General features: G+C 62.7%; 2 protein-coding genes across 5 annotated transcripts in view; one reads left to right on the top strand and one right to left on the bottom strand.

The window, feature by feature from the left end:
* Window positions 1-7379, bottom strand: part of POLR2A (RNA polymerase II subunit A) — a 75693-nt gene extending 68314 nt beyond the window's left edge. The window contains exons 1-4 of the mRNA XM_065859058.2: window positions 7114-7379; window positions 5025-5157; window positions 4340-4476; window positions 787-960 (exon numbers count right to left, since the gene is read on the bottom strand). Coding sequence (XP_065715130.2) covers window positions 787-960; window positions 4340-4476; window positions 5025-5157; window positions 7114-7203 — 534 coding nt within the window. The 5' untranslated portion in view covers window positions 7204-7379. The remainder of the gene's footprint in view (window positions 1-786; window positions 961-4339; window positions 4477-5024; window positions 5158-7113) is intronic.
* A 2268-nt stretch (window positions 7380-9647) lies between these two features.
* On the top strand, window positions 9648-27652 carry ZBTB4 (zinc finger and BTB domain containing 4). 4 transcript variants are annotated; one of them, XR_011736018.1, is made up of 5 exons: window positions 9648-9790; window positions 14998-15085; window positions 17754-17809; window positions 21036-26382; window positions 26460-27652. XR_011736018.1 is itself a non-coding variant. In XM_071800228.1 (5 exons), the coding sequence occupies exons 4-5, from the start codon at window positions 21363-21365 to the stop codon at window positions 26316-26318; spliced, it is 4899 nt and encodes a 1632-aa protein (XP_071656329.1). In that variant the 5' UTR covers window positions 9648-9790; window positions 14998-15085; window positions 17754-17809; window positions 21036-21362; the 3' UTR covers window positions 26319-27652. The 4 variants fall into 4 exon arrangements, 2 of the variants coding, with proteins under 2 accessions (XP_071656329.1, XP_065715131.2); XR_011736017.1 differs by having other exon boundaries at window positions 21036-27002; window positions 27214-27652; XM_071800228.1 differs by having other exon boundaries at window positions 21036-25313; window positions 25371-27652.
* Window positions 27653-27944: the final 292 nt, after the last annotated feature.

Raw genomic sequence — 27944 nt, 5'->3', positions numbered from 1 at the left:
GGGTCCTATGGGGGGACATTGGGGTGGTAATGGGGTCATTGGGGTGGTAATGGGGTGGTAATGGGGTCCTATGGGGGGACATTGGGGTGTTAATGGGGTCACTGGGGGGATATTGGGGTGTTAATGGGGTCCTATGGGGGGACATGGGGTGTTAATGGGGTCACTGGGGTGATATTGGGGTGGTAATGGGACATTAAGAGGGGTTGGATCCAGGGCTGGTAGCGCCCGCAGCCCCCGTGGCCCTATGGGGGGACATTGGGGGGTTAATGGGGTCACTGGGGTGATATTGGGGTGGTAATGGGGTCCTATTGGGGGACATTGGGGTGTTAAAGGGGTCATTGGGGTGATATTGGGGTGTTAATGGGGTCCTATGGGGGGACATGGGGTGTTAATGCAGTCATTGGAGTGATATTGGGGTGGTAATGGGGTCCTATGGGAGGACATTGGGGGGTTAATGGGGTCACTGGGGTGATATTGGGGTGGTAATGGGGTCCTATGGGGGGACATGGGGTGTTAATGGGGTCACTGGGGGGATATTGGGGGTGTCAGAGCCCAAATGAGGCATTAATAGGGTCACTGGGGTGATATAAGGAGGATCCTGGGGACCCAAAGGAGGGTTCTGGGCGCCCCAAGAAGGATTTGGGGGCAGACAGGAGGGTTTTGGTGGCCCAAGGGAGGATTCTGGGGCCCACAGGAGGGATTTGGGGGCCCACAGGAGGGATTTGGGGGCCCACAGGAGGGATTTGGGGGCCCACAGGAGGGATTTGGGGGCCCAGGGGTCCCCACCTTCTCCTTGGTGAGGTCCTCGTCGCCCTCGGGCTGCTCCACGCCGAATTTGTGGTCCATCTCCTCGCCCCCCTCGCAGATGTTCTTGCCCTTGCACAGGTCGTACACGTGCGTCAGCCGCTTCTTGGGCTGCCCCTTGGACTTGCCCAGGATGTCCTTGATCTTGGGGTTGTTCTGCCCAAAAAAAGCGCCGTTCCGGCAAAAAACGTCACTTTGGGGGCACGAATGGGGGGCTCGGGGGGACAAAGGGGGGGTTTGGGGGCATAAAGGGTGGGTTTGGGGGGACAAAGGGTGGGTTTGGGGGGACAAAGGGTGGGTTTGGGGACATAAATGGTGGGTTTGGGGACATAAATGGTGGGTTTGGGGAGACAAATGATGGTTTTGGGGGGACAAAGGGGTGGTTTGGGGACATAAATGGTGGTTTTGGGGGGACAAAGGGGTGGTTTGGGGACATAAATGGTGGGTTTGGGGGGACAAAGGGGTGGTTTGGGGACATAAATGGTGGTTTGGGGGGACAAAGGGGTGGTTTGGGGACATAAATCGTGGTTCTGGGGGGACAAAGGGGTGGTTTGGGGACATAAATGGTGGGTTTGGGGGGACAAAGGGGTGGTTTGGGGGGACAAAGGGGTGGTTTGGGGACATAAATGGTGGGTTTGGGGGGACAAAGGGGTGGTTTGGGGACATAAATGGTGGGTTTGGGGGGACAAAGGGGTGGTTTGGGGACATAAATGGTGGGTTTGGGGGACAAAGGGGTGGTTTGGGGACATAAATGGTGGGTTTGGGGACATAAATGGTGGTTTGGGGGGACAAAGGGGTGGTTTGGGGACATAAATGGTGGGTTTGGGGGGACAAAGGGGTGGTTTGGGGACATAAATGGTGGGTTTGGGGACATAAATGGTGGTTTGGGGGGACAAAGGGGTGGTTTGGGGACATAAATGGTGGGTTTGGGGGGACAAAGGGGTGGTTTGGGGACATAAATGGTGGGTTTGGGGGACAAAGGGGTGGTTTGGGGACATAAATGGTGGGTTTGGGGGACAAAGGGGTGGTTTGGGGACATAAATGGTGGGTTTGGGGGACAAAGGGGTGGTTTGGGGACATAAATGGTGGTTTTGGGGGACAAAGGGGTGGTTTGGGGACATAAATGGTGGTTTGGGGGGACAAAGGGGTGGTTTGGGGACATAAATGGTGGGTTTGGGGGACAAAGGGGTGGTTTGGGGACATAAATGGTGGTTTGGGGGGACAAAGGGGTGGTTTGGGGACATAAATGGTGGGTTTGGGGGACAAAGGGGTGGTTTGGGGACATAAATGGTGGTTTTGGGGGGACAAAGGGGTGGTTTGGGGACATAAATGGTGGGTTTGGGGGGACAAAGGGGTGGTTTGGGGACATAAATGGTGGGCTTGGGGGACAAAGGGGTGGTTTGGGGACATAAATGGTGGGTTTGGGGGACAAAGGGGTGGTTTGGGGACATAAATGGTGGGTTTTGGGGGACAAAGGGGTGGTTTGGGGACATAAATGGTGGTTTTGGGGGACAAAGGGGTGGTTTGGGGACATAAATGGTGGGTTTGGGGGACAAAGGGGTGGTTTGGGGACATAAATGGTGGGTTTGGGGGACAAAGGGGTGGTTTGGGGACATAAATGGTGGGCTTGGGGGACAAAGGGGTGGTTTGGGGACATAAATGGTGGGTTTGGGGGGACAAAGGGGTGGTTTGGGGACATAAATGGTGGTTTGGGGGGACAAAGGGGTGGTTTGGGGACATAAATGGTGGTTTTGGGGGACAAAGGGGTGGTTTGGGGACATAAATGGTGGGTTTGGGGGACAAAGGGGTGGTTTGGGGACATAAATGGTGGGTTTGGGGGACAAAGGGGTGGTTTGGGGACATAAATGGTGGGCTTGGGGGACAAAGGGGTGGTTTGGGGACATAAATGGTGGGTTTGGGGGACAAAGGGGTGGTTTGGGGACATAAATGGTGGGTTTGGGGGACAAAGGGGTGGTTTGGGGACATAAATGGTGGGTTTGGGGGGACAAAGGGGTGGTTTGGGGACATAAATGGTGGTTTGGGGGGACAAAGGGGTGGTTTGGGGACATAAATGGTGGTTTTGGGGGACAAAGGGGTGGTTTGGGGACATAAATGGTGGGTTTGGGGGACAAAGGGGTGGTTTGGGGACATAAATGGTGGGTTTGGGGGGACAAAGGGGTGGTTTGGGGACATAAATGGTGGGTTGGGGGGACAAAGGGGTGGTTTGGGGACATAAATGGTGGGTTTGGGGACATAAATGGTGGGCTTGGGGGGACAAAGGGGTGGTTTGGGGACATAAATGGTGGTTTGGGGGGACAAAGGGGTGGTTTGGGGACATAAATGGTGGGTTTGGGGGACAAAGGGGTGGTTTGGGGACATAAATGGTGGGTTTGGGGGGACAAAGGGGTGGTTTGGGGACATAAATGGTGGGCTTGGGGGACAAAGGGGTGGTTTGGGGACATAAATGGTGGGTTTGGGGGGACAAAGGGGTGGTTTGGGGACATAAATGGTGGGTTTGGGGGGACAAAGGGGTGGTTTGGGGACATAAATGGTGGGTTTGGGGGGACAAAGTGGTGGTTTGGGGACATAAATGGTGGTTTGGGGACATAAATGGTGGGTTTGGGGGACAAAGGGGTGGTTTGGGGACATAAATCGTGGTTCTGGGGGGACAAAGGGGTGGTTTGGGGACATAAATCGTGGTTCTGGGGGGACAAAGGGGTGGTTTGGGGACATAAATGGTGGGTTTGGGGGGACAAAGGGGTGGTTTGGGGACATAAATGGTGGGTTTGGGGGACAAAGGGGTGGTTTGGGGACATAAATGGTGGGCTTGGGGGACAAAGGGGTGGTTTGGGGACATAAATGGTGGTTTTGGGGGGACAAAGGGGTGGTTTGGGGACATAAATGGTGGGTTTGGGGGGACAAAGGGGTGGTTTGGGGACATAAATGGTGGGCTTGGGGGACAAAGGGGTGGTTTGGGGACATAAATGGTGGGCTTGGGGGACAAAGGGGTGGTTTGGGGACATAAATGGTGGGCTTGGGGGGACAAAGGGGTGGTTTGGGGACATAAATGGTGGGTTTGGGGGGACAAAGGGGTGGTTTGGGGACATAAATGGTGGGCTTGGGGGACAAAGGGGTGGTTTGGGGACATAAATGGTGGGCTTGGGGGGACAAAGGGGTGGTTTGGGGACATAAATGGTGGGTTTGGGGGGACAAAGGGGTGGTTTGGGGACATAAATGGTGGGCTTGGGGAAACAAATGATGGTTTTGGGGGGACAAAGGGGTGGTCTGGGGACATAAATGGTGGGCTTGGGGGACAAAGGGGTGGTTTGGGGACATAAATGGTGGGCTTGGGGGACAAAGGGGTGGTTTGGGGACATAAATGGTGGTTTTGGGGACATAAACGTCAGTTTTGGGGTTGTTGTGTACAAATGCAACCACTTCCAAGCCACTCCAGGCTCCTTTGGGGTCACCCCAATGAGTGCGGTTTGGGGGGGCCCCGCTGCCCCCTCCCCGTGTTTTTTGGGGTGATTCTCACCGAATCCACCAGCAGTTTGGAGCAGAAGAAGCAAACGCAGCGCAGGATTTTCATGGTTTTGCCCAAAAATCCCACGTGGAACACAGGTTTGGCCAGTTCGATGTGACCAAAGTGACCCGGACACTCCGTCATGTTCCCTGGGGGGGGACACCCCGTTATTTTGGGGGGGTGGGATATGGGGAACACCCCCCCTAAGCTTGGGGGAGGGTCCCAGTGGGAATCCAGGACCATATTGGGGGATTGAAGGAGATTCCTCCCCAAAAAATGGGGATTCCCCCCCAAAATTAGATCCCTCCCCCCCAAAGAGGACCCCCCCAAAAAGATGAGAGCCTCCCAAAACCAGAAGGAACCTCCCCAAAGAGAAGGACCCCCCCCAAAATAGGAGACCCCCCCCCCCAAGTGTGTGTGTATGGTGGGGGGGTTAAGAAATTAAGGAAGAATTGGGGGAAATGGGGAATCGCCCCCTTTTAACCCCCCCCCCCAAATATACAAAGGGGGTCCCCAAAACTCCCCACAATTAGGAAGGAGACCCCAAAATGGGCTGGGGGGGAATGGGGTGTTGAGGGTATCACCCACTTTTGGGGTGACAGGGAGGAGCCCCCCAAAACAGAGCAGCCCCTCCCCCCAAAAAAGAGGGGTAACTCCTCCCAACATCCCCCCCCCAGATTTGGGGGTCCCCCCTCACCGGCACAGGTCTGGCAGCGCCCCGTCCTCTCGATGACGCCCTGGCGAGGGTCCATCAGCCCCCCCAGTTTGGGGCGGCCCCCCTCTGTGGTTTCGGGGTACTTGATGCCCCCCTCGGTCACCGACATGCGTTTCTGGGGTGGGGGGGAGAAATGGGGGTGAGGGGAAACTGAGGCACAGGGGGAGCCCCCCCAGTTCAGCTCCTAAACACCCCCAGGACACCCCAAAAGTTGTGGGACACCCCAAGACTCCCTCCCCCACTGGACTCCTGGGGACCCCCCAACACCTCAGATCGCCCCTTGGGGACCCCAAGGAAGCTCCAGGGGACACCCAGGACCCCCATGTCCCTCCTGTGCACCCCAAAACCCTTCAGGGCACCCTCAGGTCCCTCCAAGTCACCCCTGAGCACCCCAAGGACCCTGAGACCCCTTCCTGGGTCCCTCCAAGTCACCCCTGAGCACCCCAGGGACCCTGAGACCCCTTCCTGGGTCCCTCCAAGTCACCCCGAGCACCCCAAGGACCCTGAGACCCCTTCCTGGGTCCCTACAAGTCACCCCGAGCACCCCAAGGACCCTGAGACCCCTTCCTGGGTCCCTCCAAGTCACCCCTGAGCACCCCAAGGACCCTGAGACCCCTTCCTGGGTCCCTCCAAGTCACCCCTGAGCACCCCAAGGACCCTGAGACCCCTTCCTGGGTCCCTCCAAGTCACCCCGAGCACCCCAAGGACCCTGAGACCCCTTCCTGGGTCCCTCCAAGTCACCCCGAGCACCCCAAGGACCCTGAGACCCCTTCCTGGGTCCCTCCAAGTCACCCCTGAGCATCCCAGGGACCCTGAGACCCCTTCCTGGGTCCCTCCAAGTGACCCTGAGCACCCCAGGAACCCCGAGACCCCTTCCTGGGTCTCTCCAAGTCACCCCGAGCACCCCAAGGACCCTGAGACCCCTTCCTGGGTCCCTCCAAGTCACCCCTGAGCACCCCAAGACCCTGAGACCCCTTCCTGGGTCCCTCCAAGTGACCCTGAGCACCCCAGGAACCCCGAGACCCCTTCCTGGGTCTCTCCAAGTCACCCCGAGCACCCCAAGGACCCTGAGACCCCTTCCTGGGTCCCTCCAAGTCACCCCTGAGCACCCCAAGGACCCTGAGACCCCTTCCTGGGTCCCTCCAAGTCACCCCTGAGCACCCCAGGGACCCTGAGACCCCTTCCTGGGTCCCTCCAAGTCACCCCTGAGCACCCCAAGGACCCTAAGACCCCTTCCTGGGTCTCTCCAAGTCACCCCTGAGCATCCCAGGGACCCTGAGACCCCTTCCTGGGTCCCTCCAAGTCACCCCGAGCACCCCAAGGACCCTGAGACCCCCTCCTGGGTCCCTACAAGTCACCCCTGAGCACCCCAAGGACCCTGAGACCCCTTCCTGGGTCCCTCCAAGTCACCCCTGAGCACCCCAGGGACCCTGAGACCCCTTCCTGGGTCCCTCCAAGTCAGCCCTGAGCACCCCAAGGACCCTAAGACCCCTTCCTGGGTCTCTCCAAGTCACCCCTGAGCATCCCAGGGACCCTGAGACCCCTTCCTGGGTCCCTCCAAGTCACCCCGAGCACCCCAAGGACCCTGAGACCCCTTCCTGGGTCCCTCCAAGTCACCCCTGAGCACCCCAGGGACCCCGAGACCCCTTCCTGGCTCCCTCCAAGTCACCCCGAGCACCCCAAGGACCCTAAGACCCCTTCCTGGGTCCCTCCAAGTCACCCCTGAGCACCCCAAGGCCTCTCCATGGCACCCAAAGACCCCCCTTGAGCACCCCCAGATGCCTCCTGGGGACCCTAAAATCCTCAATCCCCCTCCAGGGCACCCCTAAGTACCCTCTGGGACTCCCAAGGCGCCTCCTGGGCACCCCAAAACACCTCAACTCCCCCTTTTCCCTCTTCCCACACAGGGCCTCCCCCATCCTCCGGGTGGCGCTCCACGCCGCGGCCTCCACCCCCGTCCGGGGCTTCTCTGTCCCCCCCCTCTCGCTGCTCCGGCGCCATTTCCCGCCGTTTCTCCTCAACCGCCGTTCCCTCCACCCCGGTCCCTCCACCGCTTCCCCCGCTCCGGTACCATCTCATCGGGGCTGAGGATGCCGAACTGGACTCGCTTGATGGTGCGCAACGGGCAGGCGCTGTCGCCCGAGGGCGGCCCGCCGTGCATGGTACCGGCCGAACTGCGGCCTTACGCCGCCGGCAGCTACTCAAACAAAGCCCCAACAGCCGAAACCCACCGGGGAAACGGCCCCCACGGGCCACCGGGTGCCCCCTTCACCCGGCGGGACCCCCCCGCTCTTTGCCTCCGGCCGCTTCGCGCTCCACAGCGCGACTGAGCGGCGCTACCGCTGGCGCCTTCTTATATAGACTCGCCCCCTGCGCGAGGCGGGAGGGGGCGTGGCCTGGCCGTACCAAGCGCCTGGGCGGCTGTAGGGGGGGCTGCGCCGCGCGGGGAACGCCGGGATTGAGGCGGTGGGGAGGGGAGGGGGCACCGGGCCCAGCTAAAACCCTCGGGGGAAGCGGGGAGCGGTGGGCGGTGGGGACGGAGCGGTTGGTTTGGTTCATATCGGCTGAGGAGCCACCGCCGGGCTCCCCCCGCCGCGGTGGGACGCGCTCATGAATAATTAATTAGGCGGTCTCCCACGAAGCCTCGCCCCCTGCACCCGAGAGCCGAGCGCTGCCGGAAGTAGCCGGAGATTGCCGAAGTGCCGCCGGAAGCGGCCGGAGATTGCCGAAGGGAGCGGAGATTGCCGAAGCGCCGCCGGAAATGACCGGAGATTGCCGAAGCGCCGCCGGAAATGACCGGAGATTGCCGAAGCGCCGCCGGAAATGACCGGAGATTGCCGAAGGACACCGCAAATTGCCGAAGCGCCGCTCCGAGGCGCGGCCTGCACCGCCCCGGCCTCGCCTGCTCGGCCCGCCCGGCGCCGCCCCTCCCCGGCCCGGCTGCTGCCGCTGGGAAAGACCGCGGCTTTGGGCCTACTCACGGGAGGGATAGTTTGGCGGGGGGGGGGGGGGACAGGAGGGGTTTGGGGACATTTGAGGGGGATTTTGGGGACACTTGGTGTGTTTTGGAGACCAGGAGGGTTTTGGGGACACTTGAGGTGCATTTTGGGGACACTTGGTGTATTTTGGGGACCCCAATGGGGACACAAATGGGGACCCAATGGGGACCCCAATGGGGACCCAATGAGGACCAAATGGGGACCCAAAAGGGACATAAATGGGACATAAATGGGACATAAACGGGACACATTGTCCTCCCTCTTTGTCACCCACTGGTGTCCCCAACTGAGCCCCCTCCATGTCCCCCCATGTCCCCTGTCCCGTGTCCCCCCCCATGTCCCCCCTGTGTCCCCATGTCCCCCTGTCCCCGTCCCCATGTCCCTACCCCAGTGTGGCCCCCGTCCTGTGTCTCCTCATGTCCCCTGTCCCATGTCCCCCCCGTCCCCGTGTCCCCCCATATCCCCTCTATATCCCCCCAAGTCCCCATCCCCGTGTCCCCCTGTCCCATGTCCCCATCCCCGTGTCCCCATCCCCATCTCCCCCTGTCCCCCATGTCCCCATCCCCCTGTCCCCCTCCCTGTCCCCCATGTCCCCAAGTCCCCATCCCCATGTCCCCATCCCCGTCTCCCCGTCTCCCCCTGTCCCCCATGTCCCCATCCCCGTGTCCCCAAGTCCCCATCCCCCTGTCCCCCTCCCCATCCCCATGTCCCCAAGTCCCCATCCCCATGTCCCCCCCTCCCATGTCCCCATCCCTGCGTTCCCCCCCATGTCCCCGTGTCCCCATCACCGTGTCCCCATCCCCATGTCCCCATCCCCATGTCCCCCTGTCCCATGTCCCCATCCCTGCGTTCCCCTCCCTGTCCCCCATGTCCCCGTGTCCCCCTCCCCGTGTCCCCATCCCCATGTCCCCCTGTCCCATGTCCCCATCCCTGCGTTCCCCCCCATATCCCCGTGTCCCCATCCCCCTGTCCCCATCCCCGTGTCCCCATCCCCATGTCCCTGTGTCCCCCTCCCCGTGTCCCCATCCCCATGTCCCCGTGTCCCCCTCCCCGTGTCCCCATCCCCATGTCCCCGTGTCCCCATCCCCGTGACCCCATCCCCATGTCCCCGTGTCCCCCTCCCCGTGTCCCCATCCTCGTGTCCCCCATGTCCCCGTGTCCCCCTCCCCGTGACCCCATCCCCATGTCCCCGTGTCCCCCTCCCCGTGTCCCCATCCTCGTGTCCCCCATGTCCCCGTGTCCCCCTCCCCGTGTCCCCCTCCCCATGTCCCCCCGTCCCCCCGCGTCCCCCCTCCCCATGTCCCCCCCATGTCCCCGTGTCCCCCTCCCCGCGTCCCCCCTCCCCGTGTCCCCCCCATGTCCCCGTGTCCCCCTCCCCGTGTCCCCATCCCCGTGTCCCCCTGTCCCCATCCCCGTGTCCCCATCCCTGCGTTCCCCTCCCCGTCCCCGTATCCCCGTGTCCCCCATGTCCCCGTGTCCCCCTCCCCGTGTCCCCCTCCCCATGTCCCCCGTCCCCCCGCGTCCCCCCGCCCCGTGTCCCCCCCACGTCCCCGTGTCCCCCGCCGCGTCCCCCCGTCCCGTGTCCCGTGTCCCCCCCCGTGTCCCCCGCTCCCCCCCCACTCCGGTTCCGCCTCCATCTTTGCGCCGCCGCCGCGACGCGAACGAACCCGACGGACGGACCCACGGACCCACGGACAAACCCGACCCACGGACAGACGGACAAACCAACCCACGGACGGAGCGGCCCCGGTAAGGACCCCCCCACCCCCACCCCCACCCTGGGGGTCACACGGACCCTCCCCCACCCCCTAAAACCCCACAACCCCTCCCCCCACATCGCTCCCCACACAGGATCGGGCCCCCCCGCCCCTCCCCCCAACACGGGGGGACCCCGGGGGTGGGGGTGGGGGTGACAACCCCTCCCCCCCCCCCCGCCCCCAAAGTGACACAAACACCCCCCCCAATATCCCCAATGTCCCCAACACCCCCCGAGGCTCCTTGGGGACCCCCCAATGTCCCCAATTCCCCACCCCCCGGGACCCCCAAATGTCACCAACACCCCCCCGGGACTTGGGGTTTTGGGGGTGCGACTGTTGCGGGGGGGTGGGGGGTGGTGTCCGTGTGTCTGTGCGGGTTGTGTGTCCGTGTGTCTTTGCGCCGGTTGTTTGTGCGCGTCCGTGTGTCCGAGCGCGGTTGTTTGTGTGCGTCCGTGTGTCCGCGCGTGTTGTCCGTGTGTCTGCGTGGGGTTGTTTCCGTGTGTCCGTGCGGTTGTTTGCGTGTCCGTGTGTCTTTGCACAGGTTGTTTATGAGCGTCCGTGTGTCCGCGTGTGTTGTCCGTGTGTCTGTGTGGGGTTGTTTGCGTGTCCGTGTGTCCGTGCGGGTTGTTTGTCCGTGTGCGGTTGCGTGTCCGTGTGTCCGAGTGCGGTTGTTTATGTGCGTCCGTGTGTCCGTGTGTGGTTGTTTGCGTGTCCGTGTGTCTGAGTGCGGTTGTTTATGTGCGTCCGTGTGTCCACGTGTGTTGTCCGTGTGTCCGCGTGTGGTTGTTTGCGTGTCCGTGTGTCCGTGCGGGTTGTTTGTCCGTGTGCGGTTGCGTGTCCGTGTGTCCGAGTGCGGTTGTTTATGTGCGTCCGTGTGTCTGTGTGTGGTTGTTTGTGTGTCCGTGTGTCCGTGTGCGGTTGTTTATGAGCGTCCGTGTGTCCGCGTGTGTTGTCCATGTGTCCACGTGTGTTGTCCGTGTGTCTGTGTGTGGTTGTTTGCGTGTCCGTGTGTCCGAGTGCGGTTGTTTATGAGAGTCCGTGTGTCCGCGTGTGTTGTCCGTGTGTCCGCGTGGGGTTGTTTGCGTGTCCGTGTGTCCGTGCGGGTTGTTTGTCCGTGTGCGGTTGTGCGTCCGTGTGTCCAAGTGTGGTTGTTTGCGTGTCCGTGTGTCCGCGCGTGTTGTCCGTGTGTCTGTGTGTGGTTGTTTCTGTGTGTCCGTGTGTCCGCGTGTGTTGTCCGTGTGTCCGCGTGGGGTTGTTTGCGTGTCCGTGTGTCCGTGCGGGTTGTTTGTCCGTGTGCGGTTGCGCGTCCGTGTGTCCATGTGCGGTTGTTTATGAGCGTCCGTGTGTCCGCGTGTGTTGTCCGTGTGTCCACGTGTGTTGTCCGTGTGTCCGCGTGTGGTTGTTTGCGTGTCCGTGTGTCCGTGCGGGTTGTTTGTCCGTGTGCGGTTGCGCGTCCGTGTGTCCGAGTGCGGTTGTTTGCGTGTCCGTGTGTCCACGTGTGTTGTCCGTGTGTCTGCGTGTGCTTGTTTGTGTGTCCATGTGTCTGTGCGGGTTGTTTATGTGCGTCTGTGTGTCCGTGTGTGTCCGTGTGTCCATGTGTCCGAGTGCGGTTGTTTACATGTGTGCAACTGTGTGCCCGTGTGCGCTTGTTCGCGTGTGTCCGTGTGTCCATGCGCGTTGTTCATGTGCGTCCATGTGTGTCCGTGTGTCCATGTGGGTTGTTCATGTGCATCCGTGTGTGTCCGTGTGTCTGAGTGCGGTTGTTTGTGTGTCCCTGTGTCTCTGCGGGTTGTTTGTGTGTCCGTGTGTGTCCATGTGTCCGTGTGTCCGAGTGCGGTTGTTTACATGTGTGCGACTGTGCGCCCGTGTGCGCTTGTTCGCGTGTGTCCGTGTGTCCATGCGGGTTGTTCATGTGCGTCCATGTGTGTCTGTGTGTCTGAGTGCGGTTGTTTGTGTGTCCGTGTGTCTGTGCGGGTTGTTTATGTGCGTCTGTGTGTCCGTGTGTGTCCGTGTGTCCGTGTGTCCGAGTGCGGTTGTTTATGTGTGTGCGACTGTGCACTCGTGTGCGGTTGTTCGCGTGTGTCCGTGTGTCCGTGCGGGTTGTTCATGTGCGTCCGTGTGTGTCCGTGTGTCCATGTGGGTTGTTCATGTGCATCCGTGTGTGTCCGTGTGTCCATGCGGGTTGTTTGTGTGTCCATGTGTCCGTGCAGGTTGTTTGTGTGTCCGTGTGTGTCCATGTGTCCATGTGTCCGAGTGCGGTTGTTTACGTGTGTGCGACTGTGCACCCATGTGCGCTTGTTCGCGTGTGTCCGTGTGGGTTGTTCATGTGCGTCCATGTGTGTCCGTGTGTCTGAGTGCGGTTGTTTGTGTGTCCGTGTGTCTGTGCGGGTTGTTTATGTGCGTCTGTGTGTCCGTGTGTGTCCGTGTGTCCATGTGTCCGAGTGCGGTTGTTTACGTGTGTGCGACTGTGCACCCATGTGCGCTTGTTCGCGTGTGTCCGTGCGGGTTGTTTATGTGCGTCCGTGTGTCCTTGTGTGTCCAAGTGTGATTGTTTATGTGTGTCCATGTGTCCGTGTGTGTCGAGTGTCTGTGTGTCCGTGTGTTCATGTGCGGGTTGCTTACATGTGTGCGACTGTGCACCCGTGTGCGGTTGTTCGTGTGTCCATGTGTGTCAGTTTGTCCGTGTGTCTGAGGGCGGTTGTTTGTGCGTCCATGTGTGTCCGTGTGTCCGAGTGCGGTTGTTTGTGCGTCCGTGTGTCTTTGTGCGGGTTGTGTGTCCCAGTGCGGTTGTTCATGTGCATCCATGTGTCCGTGTGTCCATCCAGGTTGTTTGTGTGTCCGTGTGTCCGCGTGCGGTTGTTCATGTGTGTCCGTGTGTCCATGTGCGTCACGTCCGTGCATCCACAGGCGGGTTGTTTGTGTCCGTGTGTCCGTGTGTGGGTTGTTGGTCCCTGTGGGTTGTTCACGTGTGTCTGCGTGTGGTTGTTTGGGTGTCCATGTGGGTTGTTTGTCTGTGTGTCTGTGTGTCTGTGTGTCCGAGTGCGGTTGTTCATGTGTGTCTGTGTGTCCGTGTGTCCGTGTGTGTCCGTGTGTCCGAGTGCGGTTGTTCATGTGTGTCTGTGTGTCCGTGTGTCCATGTGCGGTTGTTCGTGTGTCCTTGTTTGTGTGTGTCCGTGTGTCCATGTGCGGTTGTTCGTGTGTCCGTGTGTCCTTGTTTGTGTGTGTCCGTGTGTCCGTGCAGGTTGTTTGTCCATGCGGGTTCTTTGTCCGTGTGTCCGTCTGCGCCTGTTTGTGTGTGTCCGTGTGTCCATGCGGGTTGTTTGTCCGTGTGCGGTTGTGCGTCCACAGGCGGGTTGTTCGCGTGTGTCCGTGTGTGGTTGTTTGCATGTCCGTGTGGCCGAGTGCGCTTGTTCATGTGTGTCCGTGTGTGTCAAGCGTCCGTGTGTCTGCGTGCGGGTGTCCGTGTGTCCGTGTGGGTTGTTTGTGTGTCCGTGTGTCCGTGTGTGGTTGTTTGTGTGTCCGTGTGTCCGTGCGGGTTGTTTATGTGCAGTTGCATGTCCGCCTGTGTCCGTGTGTCCGTGTGCGGGTTGTTTGTCCATGTGGGTTGTTCACGTGCGTCCGTGTGTCCGTATGTGGTTGGTTGTGTGTCCGTGTGCGTTGTTTGTCCGTGCGGTTGTGTGTCCGTGTGTCCGTGCGTCCGCCTGTGGTTGTTTGCGTGTCCGTGTGTCCGTGCGAGTTGGTTGTGTGTCCGGGTGTGTCCATGTGTCTGTGTGTGGTTGTGTGTCCGCCTGTGTCCGTGTGCGGTTGTTTCCATGTGTCCGTGTGTGTCAAGTGTCTGTATGTGGTTGTTTGTCCATGTGCGGTTGTTTGTCCGTGTGTCAAGTGTCCGTGTGTCTGAGTGCGGTTGCTTATGTGTGTGCGACTGTGCACCCATGTCCGTGTGTCCGTACGGGTTGTTTGTGCATCCAGGTGTGTCCGTGCGTCTGTGGGTGTCAAGTATCTGTGTGTCATTGTGTGTCCGTGTGTGGTTGTTCGTGTGTGTCCGTGTGTCCATGTGCGATTGTTTGTGTGTCCATGTGTCCATGCAGGTTGTTTGTCTGCATGCGGTTGTGCGTCCATGTGCGGTTGTTCATGTGTGTCCGTGCGTCCGTGTGCGGTTGTTCGTGTGTGTCCGTGCGTCCGTGTGCGGTTGTTCGTGTGTGTCCGTGTGTCCGTGTGCGGTTGTTCGTGTGTGTCCGTGCGTCCATGTGCGGTTGTTCGTGTGTGTCCGTGCGTCCATGTGCGGTTCTTCGTGTGTGTCCGTGCGTCCGTGTGCGGTTGTTCGTGTGTGTCCGTGCGTCCGTGTGCGGTTGTTCGTGTGTGTCCGTGCGTCCGTGTGCGGTTGTTCATGTGTGTCCGTGCGTCCCTGTGCGGTTGTTCATGTGTGTCCGTGTGTCCATGTGCGGTTGTTCATGTGTGTCCGTGTGTCCGTGTGCGGTTGTTCGTGTGTGTCCGTGTGTCCGTGTGCGGTTGTTCGTGTGTGTCCGTGCGTCCATGTGCGGTTGTTCATGTGTGTCCGTGTGTCCATGTGCGGTTGTTCATGTGTGTCCGTGTGTCCGTGTGCGGTTGTTCACGTGTGTCCATGCGTCTGTGTGTGGTTGTTTGCGTGTCCATGCGTCCGCGTGCGGTTGTTTGTGTGTCCAGATGGGCGGGTTGTTTGTCCGTGTGTCCACACGCGGTTCTGTGTCCGTGTGTCCATCTACAGTTGCGCGTCCACCCATGGGTTGGTTGTGTCTTTGTGTCCGGGCGGGTTGTTTGTCCATGTGCGGTTGTGTGGCCACGCGTGTCTGCGTGTCCGTGTGCGGTTGTTTGTCCGTGTGTGTGTGTTGGTTGTGTCCGTTTGTCCGCCTGTCGTCGCGTCCTTGCATGTCCGTGTGTGTCCGGTTGTTTGTCCGCCTGTCGTAATGTGTCCGTGTGTCCGTGTCCGTTTGTCCGTGTGTTGTTGGTGTCCGTGTGTCCGTGTCCCGTTGTCCGTGTGTTGTTTGTGCCCGTGTGTCCGTGTCCGGTTGTCCGTGGGTTGTGTGTCCGCCTGTTGTTTCGGTTGTCACGTCCGTGTGTCCGCATCTCACACACTCATGTCCGTCTGTCCCACGCGTGTCCCCCCACCCCCGTGACGTCACCGTGACGTCACCGTGACATCACCCTCCCGTCACCCCATAGGCTCCTCCTGTCCCTTTAAGAGCCGCGAGGGCTCGTGGTCGGAACGGGGATCCTGACGTCACTTCCAGCCCAGCCAATGAGCATCCAGGTGAGCCCTGTGACGTCACTGCCCCGCCTCCTCGTCTCCCATTGGCCGCCGGGCGCTGTGACGGGGAGGGGGCGGAGCCGCCGCTGCTCCGCTCGTTGATTGGCTGCGGCTCCAAAGGGGCTTTCCCAGTGGTGGGGGGTGGGTGTTGTCATGGCAACAAACGGGTGACAACAAACAACCCCCGGGGTGTCACCGCGCGGTGACGTCATCACCCCCCCCCCCCCCCCAATATGTGACACTTGGGGTCACCCCCAGGTGGGGGAGGGGCCGGGGGGAGGGGGGTTCCCTTGTGTCCCCCCTGTGATGTCACCACCGGCCGATGATGTCACACCCGGCACCATCTTGTCACCTGCCAGCACTTTGTCACCCCCCCATTGTCACCCCCGCATTGTCACCCCCCCATTGTCATCCCCCCCATTGTCACCCCCCTTGTCACCCATTGCCACGTTGTCATGCAGTTCCATTTTGTCACCCCCCATTGTCACCCCTTGCCACATTGTCACCCATTGTCACCCAGTTCCATTTTGTCACCCCCCATTGTCACCCTCCCATTGTCACCCCCCATTGTCACCCAGTTCCATTTTGTCACCCCTCCCCATTGTCACCCCACCCATTGTCACCCCCCCATTGTCACCCCCCCATTGTCACCCATTGCCTCATTGTCACCCATTGCCACATTGTCACCCAGTTCCATTTTGTCACCCCCCCATTGTCACCCCCCATTGTCACCCAGTTCCATTTTGTCACCCCTCCCCATTGTCACCCCCCCCATTGTCACCCCCCCATTGTCACCCCCCCATTGTCACCCCCCCATTGTCACCCATTGCCACCTTGTCACCCAGTTCCATTTTGTTACCCCCCATTGTCCCCCCCCATTGTCCCCCCCATTGTCACCCCCCATTGTCCTCCTCCATTGTCACCCAGTTCCATTTTGTCACCCCCCCATTGTCACCCCCATTGTCACCCCCCCATTGTCACCCATCTCCACTTTGTCACCCGTCACCCTTTCCCCCCCCATCATTTGTCACCCCCATCACGTTGTCACCCCCAATTCCATCACCCCACACACATTGTGTCCCCCACTGTCCCTCCCCCCTATGACGACTGTTCCCGTCACCGGGTGTCCCTTTTCCGCCCGGCAACAGCCGCAGGTCCCCCGATACCCTCATGTCCCCCCATATCCAGGTGTTCTTGTCACCCCTACCCCGGGTACCCCAATGTCCGGGTGTTGCTGTTGTCACCCCACCATGTTCCCCCATGTCTGGGTGTCCCTGTCTCCCCCCATATCCGCTTGTTCTTGTCACCCCAAGGTCCCCATATCCGGGTGTTCTCGTCACCCCCCCACTCCCAACAACCCCACATCCAGGTGGCGCTGTTGTCACCCCCATGTCCCCCCATGTCCGGTTGTTCCCATCACCTCCCAACGTCCCCATATCTGGGTGATCTTGTCACCCCCCTCCCATGTCCCCCCATGTCCAGTTGTTCTTGTCACCCCCACCCCCAACACCCCCATATCCAGTTGTTCCTGTCACCCCAATGTCCCCATATCCGGGTGCTCTTGTCACCCCCATATCCGGCTGTTCTTGTCACCCCGATTCACCCCCATGTCCGCTTGTTCTTGTCACCCCAATGTCCCCATATCTGGGTGTTCTTGTCACCCCCATAACCCCCACATCCGGGTGTCCCTGTTGTCCCCCATAATACCCCCATATCCCCCCATATCTGGCTGTTCTTGTCACCCCCATAACCCCATAGCCGGGTGTTCTCGTCACCCCCATGTCCCCCCATGTCCGGTTGCTTTTGTCACCCCAACACCCCCATAACCCCACATCTGAGTGTTGCTGTTGTCACCCCCATAACCCCCATGTCCCCCCATGTCTGGTTGTTGCCGTCACCCCAACACCCCCATATCCAGTTGTTCCTGTCACCCCAACACCCCCCATAACCCCACATCCAGGTGTTGCTGTTGTCCCCCCCATAACCCCCATATCCCCCCACATCCGGTTGTTCCCGTCACCCCAACACCCCCCATAACCCCACATCCGGGTGTTGCTGTTGTCACCCCCATAACCCCCATTTTCCCCCACATCCGGTTGTTCCCGTCACCCCAACACCCCCCATAACCCCACATCCAGGTGTTGCTGTTGTCCCCCCCATCACCCCCATATCCCCCCATGTCCGGTTGTTCCCATCACCCCAACACCCCCCATAACCCCACGTCCAGATGTTGCTGTTGTCACCCCCATAACCCCCATATCCCCCCATGTCCGGTTGTTCCCATCACCCCCACACCCCCATGTCCGGTTGTTCCCGTCACCCCAACACCCCCCATAACCCCACATCCGGGTGTTGCTGTTGTCCCCCATATCCCCCCACATCCGGTTGTTGCCGTCACCCCAACACCCCCACATCCGGTTGTTCCCATCACCCCCACACCCCCCATAACCCCACATCCAGGTGTTGCTGTTGTCCCCCCCATCACCCCCATATCCCCCCACATCCGGTTGTTCCCGTCACCCCAACACCCCCCATAACCCCACATCCGGGTGTTGCTGTTGTCCCCCCCACCACCCCCATGTCCCCCCATGTCCGGTTGTTGCCGTCACCCCCATGTCCCCCACATCCGGTTGTTCCCCCCATTCCGACCCCGCTCTCGTCCCCCCCACAGGAGGCGCTGCCGGCCCCACCCCCCCCCCAGTGTGTCCATGAGGCCCCAGCACACAGGTAGGGGGCGCCCCATAGATCGGGGGGGATCCTGCCCCATAGAATGGGGGGTGGTGCTGCCCCATAGAAATAGGGGGTGGTCCCACCCCATAGAAACGGGGGGGATCCTGCCCCATAGGTCGGGAGTGATCCTGCCCCATAGAATGGGGGGTGGTGCTGCCCCATAGAATGGGGGTGATCCTGCCCCATAGAATGGGGGGTGGTGCTGCCCCATAGAATGGGGGTGGTGCTGCCCCATAGAATGGGGGGTGGTCTGGCCCCATAGATCGGGGATCATCCTGCCCCATAGAAATGGGGGGGATCCTGCCCCATAAGTCGGGGATCATCCTGCCCCATAGAAACAGGGGGTGGTTGTGCCCCATAGAACAGGGGGATCCTGCCCCATAGAACAGGGGGATCCTGCCCCATAGAAACGGGGTGGTCGTGCCCCACAGAACGGGGGTGATCCTGCCCCATAGAGATGAGAGGGGCTGATCCAGCCCCATAGAATGGGGGGGGGCCCATCCTGCCCCATAGGAACTGGGGGAGCGGGGGGGGGGGGGAGGGGTTCTGATCCTGCCCCATAGAAACCGGGGGACCAATCCTGCCCCATAGAGATGGGAGGGGCCCGATCCTGCCCCACAGATCCTGGGGGGGGGGAAGGGGGCAAGTTGAGGGGGCAGGGGTCAATCTATGGGTCGATCTATGGGTCAATCTATGGGTCGGGGGTCGATCCGTGGGTCAATCTATGGGTCGGGGGTCGATCCGTGGGTCAATCTATGGGTCGGGGGTCGATCCGTGGGTCGATCCGTGGGTCGCGGTTCCCGCCGCCATTTTGTGGGCTCCGGCGGCAGCGGCTGCGACAAAATGGAGCCGGAGGGGGGAGGGGAAACCGGAGCCGCCGGGAGCGGATGTGGGGCTGGGATGTGGGGCTGGGATGTGGGGCCGGGATGTGGGGCCGGGATGTGGGGCTGGGATGTGGGGCTGGGATGTGGGGCTGGGATGTGGGGCCAGAAGGGATGTGGGGCTGGGATGTGGGGCCAGGATGGGATGTGGGGCTGGGATGTGGGGCCAGGATGGGATGTGGGGCTGGGATGGGATGTGGGGCCAGGATAGGATGTGGGGCCGGGATGTGGGGCTGGGATGTGGGGCTGAGAGGGGATGTGGGGCTGGGATGTGAGGCTGGGATGTGGGGCTGGGATGTGGGGCTGCGAGGGGATGTGGGGCCAGAAGGGATGTGGGGCTGGGATGTGGGGCCGGGATGTGGGGCCGGGGCGGGATGTGGGGCCGGGATATGGGACCAGGATGGGATGTGAGGCTGGGATGTGGGGCTGGGATGGGATGTGGGGCCAGGATAGGACGTGAGGCTGGGATGTGGGGCTGGGATGTGGGGCCGGGACGTGGGGCTGGGATAGGATGTGGGGCCGGGATGTGGGGCCAAGACAGGATATGGGGTTGGGATGTTGGGCCGGGATGTGGGGCTGGGCTGGGATGTGGGGCCAGAAGGGATGTGGGGCTGGACAGGATGTGGGGCTGGGATGTGGGGCTGGACAGGATGTGGGGCCAGGATAGGACGTGAGGCTGGGATGTGGGGCTGGGATGTGGGGATGGGATGTGGGGCCAGAAGGGATGTGGGGCTGGACAGGATGTGGGGCTGGGATGTGGGGCTGGGACGGGATGTGGGGCTGGGATACGGGGCCAGGATGGGATGTGAGGCTGGGGTGGGATGTGGGGCCGGGATGTGGGGCTGGGATGGGATGTGGGGCCAGGATAGGACGTGAGGCTGGGATGTGGGGCTGGGATGTGGGGCTGGGATGTGGGGCCGGGATGTGGGGCTGGGATGTGGGGCCGGGATGTGGGGCCAAGATGGGATATGGGACCGGGACGGGATGTGGGGCTGGGATGGGATGTGGGGCCAGGATAGGACGTGAGGCTGGGATGTGGGGCTGGGCTGGGATGTGGGGCTGGGATGTGGGGCCGGGATGTGGGGCCAAGACGGGATATGGGGCTGGACAGGATGTGGGGCTGGGATGTGGGGCTGAGACGGGATATGGGGCTGGGATGTGGGGCTGGGATGGGATGTGGGGCCAGGACGTGGGGCTGGGATGGGATGTGGGGCTGGGATGTGGGGCCAAGACGGGATATGGGGTTGGGATGTGGGGCTGGGCTGAGCTGGGATGTGGGGCCAGAAGGGATGTGGGGCTGGACAGGATGTGGGGCTGGGATGTGGGGCTGAGAGGGGATGTGGGACCAGGATGTAGGGCCGGAGGGGGATGTGGGGCTGGGATGGGATGTGGGGCAGTGACCTCCAGACCCACAGCATGGGGGGGGATCAGTGGGGCTGGGGATCCCTAAAGTGTGGGGCTGGGGACCCCGATCTGTGGGGCTGGGGACCGTGGGGACACTCAGGCACCCAGTGAAGGGACCCAGGCGTCCGGGCGACCCCCGATAGGAGACTTGGGGGACCCCATAGATGGGACCCAGGCGTCCGGGCGACCCCAATAGGAGACTTGGGGGACCCCACAGAAGGGACCCAGGCATCCGGGTGACCCCATAGAAGGGACCCAGGCGTCCGGGTGACCCCCAATAGGAGACTTGGGGGACCCCATAGAAGGGACCCAGGCATCCGGGGGACCCCATAGAAGGGACCCAGGCGTCCGGGTGACCCCACAGAAGGGACCCAGGCGTCCGGGTGACCCCATAGATGGGACCCAGGCGTCCGGGCGACCCCAATAGGAGACTTGGGGGACCCCACAGAAGGGACCCAGGCATCCGGGTGACCCCATAGAAGGGACCCAGGCGTCCGGGTGACCCCCAATAGGAGACTTGGGGGACCCCATAGAAGGGACCCAGGCGTCCGGGTGACCCCATAGATGGGACCCAGGCGTCCGGGCGACCCCCAGTAGGAGACTTGGGGGACCCCATAGAAGGGACCCAGGCGTCCGGGTGACCCCAAATAATGGACCCAGGCGTCCGGGCGACCCCCAATAGGAGACTTGGGGGACCCCATAGAAGGGACCCAGGCGTCCGGGTGACCCCCAATAGGAGACTTGGGGGACCCCATAGAAGGGACCCAGGCGTCCGGGTGACCCCCAATAGGAGACTTGGGGGACCCCATAGAAGGGACCCAGGCGTCCGGGTGACCCCAAATAATGGACCCAGGCGTCCGGGTGACCCCCGATAGGCGACTCGGGGGACCCCAAAGAGTGGACCCAGGCGTCCGGGCCCCACATGTTGTGCCCCACAGGCGCTGTTGGTTGCGGTGTTGGAGCCGCCGGACGCCGCTCGGAGCCGCTTGGCGCTGCCGGAGCTGAACGCGCGGTGTCACCGTCACCGTCACCGTCACCGTCACCGTCACCGTCACCACCGGGAACCCCGCATCCCGCGTCACCCCCCCATCCCGGCCGCCCGCGGTGCCACCGCCTGTTGGCGCCGTCACCGGTACCCCCGCCACCTCCAACCCCCCCAACACCCCCAACACCCCGCGGCTGTTGTCACCGTCCCCCGCGCACCACCCGCCGGGGCGGCATTCGGGGCCCTCCCTTCGCCCCATAGCGCCCGCCCCACGCCCCGGATGGACGTCCCCATGGATCTGTCGCGCGCGGCGGCCGCACAGCCGGCCGGCGCGGGTGTTGTCGCGGTGTTGCGGTGCGGGTTGTGCGGGCGCGGGTTCGGCACGGCGGCGGCGCTGGGGCTGCACCGGCGCGCTCACGTCAAGCGGCTGCAGGCGCACGAGGTGACGCGTGCGGGTGACAAGGAGGGTGACAACGAGGGGGACGACGGCGCCGGAGCCGCCGCGGCACCGCGGGCCCATGGGAAAAAGGCCATTTGGCTGCGGCGCCGCGGGGGAGGGGGAGCGGACGGACGGACGGCGGCGGACGGACGCGCGGTGACAACAGGCGGACGCGCGGCAACAGCGGATGGGCGGGCGGCAGTGGGCGGGTGGATGGTGGCGACGGACGGACGCACGGTGACAATGGAGGGACACGCGGCAACAGGCGGATGTGCGGTGACAACGGTGGGCGGACACACGGTGACAATGGAGGGACACGCGGCAACAGGCGGATGTGCGGTGACAATGGTGGACGGACACATGGTGACAATGGAGGGACACGCGGCAACAGGCGGACGCGCGGTGACAATGGTGGACGGACACATGGTGACAATGGAGGGACACACGGCAACAGGCGGACGCGCGGTGACGACAGACGGACACACGGCGACAGGCGGATGCGTGGTGACAAGGGACAGACAGCCGGCGACAGGTGGACGCGTGGTGACAACAACGGATGGACGCAAAGGGACGGACGGACACGCGGTGACAGCGGCAGATGGACACAAAGCGACAGACGGACACGTGGTGACAACACCAAATGGACACAAAGGGATGGGTGGACACCCGGTGACGCCACCAGATGGTCATAAAGTGATGGGTGGACACGTGGTGACAACAACAGGCGGACACCCGGTCACACCGCCCAATGGACACAAAGTGATGGGTGCACACCCGGTGACACCACCAGGCGGCCACACCGCGCCGGACAGACACCCGGTGACAATGACAGATGGACACAAAGCGATGGGTGGACACCCGGTGACGCTGACAGACGGACACACGGTGACACCACCAGATGGACACAAAGCAATGGGTGCACACCCGGTGACAACAACAGGCGGACACAAAGTGATGGGTGCACACCCGGTGACACCACCAGATGGACACAAAGTGATGGGTGGGCACGTGGTGACAACAACAGGCGGACACCCGGTGGCGCCACCAAATGGACACAAAGCAATGGGTGCGCACCCGGTGACAACAACAGGCGGACACACGGTGACACCACCAGATGGACACAAAGTGAGGGGTGGACACTCGGTGACAACAACAGGCGGACACCCGGTGACACCACCAGACGTCCACACCGCACTGGACGGACACCGGGTGACACCACCAAATGGACACCAGGTGATGGGTGCACACCCGGTGACAACAACAGGCGGACACCTGGTGACACCACCAAATGGACACAAAGCAATGGGTGGACATGTGGTGACAACAACAGTCGGACACAAGGTGACGGGTGGACACCCGGTGACAACACCAGATGAACATAAACTGGTGGGTGGACACCCGGTGACAACACCAGATGGACACAAAGTGATCGGTGGACACGCGGTGACAACAACAGGCAGACACCCGGTGACACCACCAGATGGCCATGAAGTGATGGGTGCACACTCAGTGACAACAACAGGCGGATACCCGGTGACACCACCAGATGGCCATAAAGCAATGGGTGGACACCCGGTGACAACAACAGGTGGACACACGGTGACACCACCAAATGGACACAAACTGATGGGTGCACACCCGGTGACACCACCAGATGGCCATAAAGTGATGGGTGCACACCCGGTGACAACAACAGGCGGACACCCGCTGACAACACCAGATGAATACAAACTGATGGGCGGACACCCGGTGACAACAACAGGTGGCCATAAAACGACGGGTGCACACCCGGTGACAACAACAGGCGGACACCCAGTGACACCACCAAATGGACACAAAGTGACGGGTGCACACCCGGTGACAACAACAGGCGGACACCCGCTGACAACACCAGATGAATACAAACCAATGGGCGGACACCCGCTGACAACAACAGGTGGCCATAAAACGACGGGTGCACACCCGGTGACAACAACAGGCGCACACCCAGTGACACCACCAACCATCCCCACCGCGCCGGACCGACGCCGGGTGACAACACCACCCACCCACCCCTCTCCGAACAACCAAACCGCCCCGCTCCCCCGCGTCCCCGTCCCCGCCGCCTACACCTGCACCGTGTGTCACCGCTCCTACGTCACCCTGTCCAGCCTGAAGCGCCACAGCAACGTCCACTCGTGGCGGCGGTCGTACCCCTGTCGCTTCTGCGACAAGGTGTTCGCCTTGGCCGAGTACCGCACCAAGCACGAGGTGTGGCACACCGGCGAGCGCCGGTACCAATGCGGCTTCTGCTGGGACACCTTTGTCACCTATTACAACCTCAAGAGCCACCAGAAGACCCTTCACGGCGTCAACCCCGCGTTGCTGGCCTCCGAAAAGACACCCAACGGGGGCTACAGGCCCAAAGTCAACGCTCTCAAGCTGTACCGCCTGCTACCGGCGCGCGGGAACAAGCGGCCGTACCGGACGTACACCCAGGAGGCGGTGACGCCGGCGCCGGTGACGCTGAGCAGCGCGGTGACGCCGCAACCGGCCTCGGTCATCGCGTTCGGGCGGGCGAGCGGGGTTGCGGGTGTTGCGGCGGCGGGTGTTGCGTTGGGCGAGCGGGTGACGCCGCCAACGGGGGCGACGGGGCCGGCGGTGACGGCGCCGCCCATGAAGAAGCAGGTGCTGCGCGATTACATCGCGGCGCAGCGCGCGGCGACGGCGGGGCCGACGGAGGCGGTGACGCGGGTGTCACCCGGCGTCACCCGCACCATGACGTACGTGGCCAAACCGGCGTGCGCGGGGGCGGGGGAGGGGCGGGCGCCGCTGTGCCGCATCACCGTGCGCATCGGCGACGAGGCCGTGGTCAAGCGGCGCTTCGCTGTGGGTGACGGCGGTGACGGTGACGGCGCCAACAGGCGGCCGCACAGGCGGAGGGCGGCGGCGGGCGGCAAAGCCAAGAGGCGGCGCCGCGAGGCACGCGGTGATGAGGGTGACGGCGAGGGTGACGACGCGGGTGACAACGGGGGTGACGGCGAGGGTGACAAGGCGGGTGACAATGGGCGCGGGGTGTGCGGGAAGAGCCGCGCGGGGCGGAGGAAGCGGCGGAGGGGACAGGAGGGGACGGCGGGGGACACCGTGGGGGATGGGGGGTGTATAGGGGGGGGTCCCCCCGTTGTCAGCGCCCCCCGCCCCGGGCGCCCCCCGTCCCGGCGTTTCCGGTGCGGCCGATGCGGCAAAGTGTGCAGGACGGCGGCGGCGCTGACGCGGCACAACCGGCGCCACCGGGGGGGGACGCCGGGGACAATGGGGACAATGGGGACGCAGGGGGGGGCGCGGGGGTCGCCCCCAGCCAGCGTCATCGCCTTCACCCCCGCGGGGGGTGGTGTGGGGGTGACGCGAGGGGACGAGGGGCGCGGTGACGCCGGGGTGGGAATGGGTGGTGTGGGGGTGGCAGCGGGTGACAAGGGTCGTGGTGACACCAGGGTGACAATGGGGGGTGTGGGGGTGGCACCCGGTGAGCTGGGGGTGAGAGCGGGTGACAAGTGTCATGGTGACCATGGGGTGACCCCGGGTGACCTGAGGGTGACAACGGGTGACAAGTGTCATGGTGACCATGGGGTGACAATAGGTGACATGGGGGTGACAACGGGTGACAAGTGTCATGGTGACCATGGGGTGACAATAGGTGACATGGGGGTGACAGCGGGTGACAAGTGTCATGGTGACCATGGGGTGACAATAGGTGACATGGGGGTGACAGCGGGTGACAAGGGTCATGGTGACCATGGGGTGACCCCACGTGACCTGGGGGTGACAGTGGGTGACAAGGGTCACAGTGACCATGGGGTGACCCCACGTGACCTGGGGGTGACACCGGGTGAGCTGAGGGTGACAACGGGTGACAAGTGTCATGGTGACCATGGGGTGACAACGGGTGACACAGGGGTGACACGAGGTGACAAGTGTCACGGTGACACCGGGGTGACCCCATGTGACCTGAGGGTGACCCCGTGTGACCTGGGGGTGACAGCGGGTGACCTGAGGGTGACAACGGGTGACAAGTGTCACGGTGACACCGGGGTGACCCCATGTGACCTGAGGGTGACCCCGTGTGACCTGGGGGTGACAGCAGGTGACAAGTGTCCAGGTGACCCAGGGGTGACCCCATGTGACCTGAGGGTGACCCCGGGTGACCTGGGGGTGACACGAGGTGACAAATGTCCCGGTGACCACAGGATGACCCCACGTGACCTGAGGGTGACCCCGGGTGACCCTGGCTTGACCCCATGTGACCCGGCGGTGACCCCGGGTGACAAATGTCATGGTGACCTCAGCTTGACCCCACGTGACCCCAGGGTGACCCCGGGTGACAAATGTCCCGGTGACCCCGCCGTGACCCCGGGTGACCCCCCCGTGACCCCGCTTGACCCCGGGGTGACCCCAGGGCCCAGTGGGGGGTTCCCAATTCAGGACCAACCATTGGCTCTGCTGAGGAGGGGGGGGAGGGGATCCCCCCCCGCCCCTCCCCCCCCCCTTCCCCCTGCCCCTCCCCCCCCGCCTGCTCCCCTTTCCCTTCCCCTTCCCCCTCCCCCTCCCCCTACGCGAGGGGTTCCTGGCGGGGGGGGGGGGGAGGGGCGACCCCCACCCCTCCCCCCCCCCCCTCCCCGCTCCCCCCAACTTTCACTTTCCCCGGTGGGGGGGGGGGAGGGGGAGGGGAAAGACCCCGGAACGCGGGGGGGGGAACCTGAGCTGGGGGGGGGGAGGGGGCAGGGGGGAGGGGCCCCCATAGAATCGAGGGGGCCCCCATAGATATAGGGGGGGGGACCCCATAGAATGTGGGGGGCCCCATAGAATATGGGGGGCCCGAGAGGAGGTTGGGGGCCCCATAGGAAATGGGGGAGCCCCATAGAATGTGGGGGGCCCCATAGAATATGGGGGGCCCTAGAGGAGGTTGGGGGCCCCCAGAGATATTGGGGGAGCCCCATAGAATGTGGGGGGCCCCATAGAATCTGGGGGGCCCGAGAGGAGGTTGGGGGTCCCATAGGAAGTGGGGGGGCCCCATAGAATCTGGGGGGGCCCTGGAGGAGGTTGAGGGCCCCATAAATATTGGGGGGCCCCATAGAATGTTGGGGGGACCCCATAGAATATGGGGGGCCCGAGAGGAGGTTGGGGGCCCCATAGGAAGTGGGGGAGCCCCATAGAACGTGGGGGGCCCCATAGATATGGGGGGACCCCATAGAATGTGGGGGGCCCCATAGAATCTGGGGGGGCCCTGGAGGAGATGGGAGGGCCCAGAGATATTGGGGGGCCCCATAGATATTGGGGGGCCCCATAGAATGTGGGGGGGCCCCATAGAATCTGGGGGGCCCTAGAGGAGGTTGGGGACCCCATAGGAAATGGGGGAGCCCCATAGAATCTGGGGGGCCCCATAGAATATGGGAGGCCCGAGAGGAGGTTGGGGGCCCCATAGAATGTGGGGGGGTCCTAGAGGAGGTTGGGGGCCCCATAGGAAGTGGGGGAGCCCCATAGAACGTGGGGGGCCCCATAGAATATGGGGGGGTCCTGGAGGAGGTTGAGGGCCCCATAGATATTGGAGGGCCCCATAGAATGTGGGGGGCCCCATAGAATATGGGGGGCCCGAGAGGAGGTTGAGGGCCCCATAGGAAATGGGGGGCCCTATAGAATCTGGGGGGCCCTAGAGGAGGTTGGGAGCCCCATAGATGTTGGGGGTGCCCCATAGAATTTGGGGTCCCCCCCCCACTCCCCCAAGGGCACTGAGTGGGGGGAGGGGCCACAGGGACCAGTTTGGAACTGGGGGGGGGGGGAGGGGGGGGATGGGATGAGGCTCCTCCCCCCGTTTAAGGCCCCTCCCCCAATATTTGGGGTCCCCTCCCCCCAACCCCCCCTTGCCCCTCCCCCCCCCCCCAACATTCCAGCCCCTCCCCCCACGGGGGCCTCGTGCAAAGGGGGGGGGGGGGGGGGGATGCCTGGCCCCGCCCCCCCCCGCCGTGCAAGGCCCCGCCCCCTCCCTCGTGCAAGGCTCCGCCTTTCTGCAACGCGTCCCCTCCCCCACCCCCTGTGCAACGCACGCCCCGCACACTCACACACGCGCACCCCTCCCCCCCCCCCAGCGTGCAAGGGGAATCCTCGTGCAAGGGGAATCCTCGTGCAAGGAGAGTCCTCGTGCAAGGTCCTTGTGCAAGGGGAATCCTCGTGCAAGGAGCAGCCTTGTGCAAGGTGATTGTGCGAGGAGCATCCTCGTGCAAGGGCGGCCCCTGTGCACGCGCGGTCCTTGTGCAAGGAGAATCCTCGTGCAAGGAGAGTGCTCGTGCAAGGGCCTTGTGCAAGGGGAATCCTCGTGCAAGGAGCAGCCTTGTGCAAGGTGATTGTGCAAGGAGCATCCTCGTGCAAGGGCGGCCCCTGTGCAGGCGCGGT

This window comes from Patagioenas fasciata, chromosome 29 (genome assembly GCF_037038585.1).
Source record: "Patagioenas fasciata isolate bPatFas1 chromosome 29, bPatFas1.hap1, whole genome shotgun sequence".
Lineage (NCBI taxonomy): Eukaryota > Metazoa > Chordata > Aves > Columbiformes > Columbidae > Patagioenas > Patagioenas fasciata.
The sequence above is the reverse complement of the archived record's forward strand: the minus strand, read 5'-3'. Positions and strand labels throughout refer to the sequence as shown.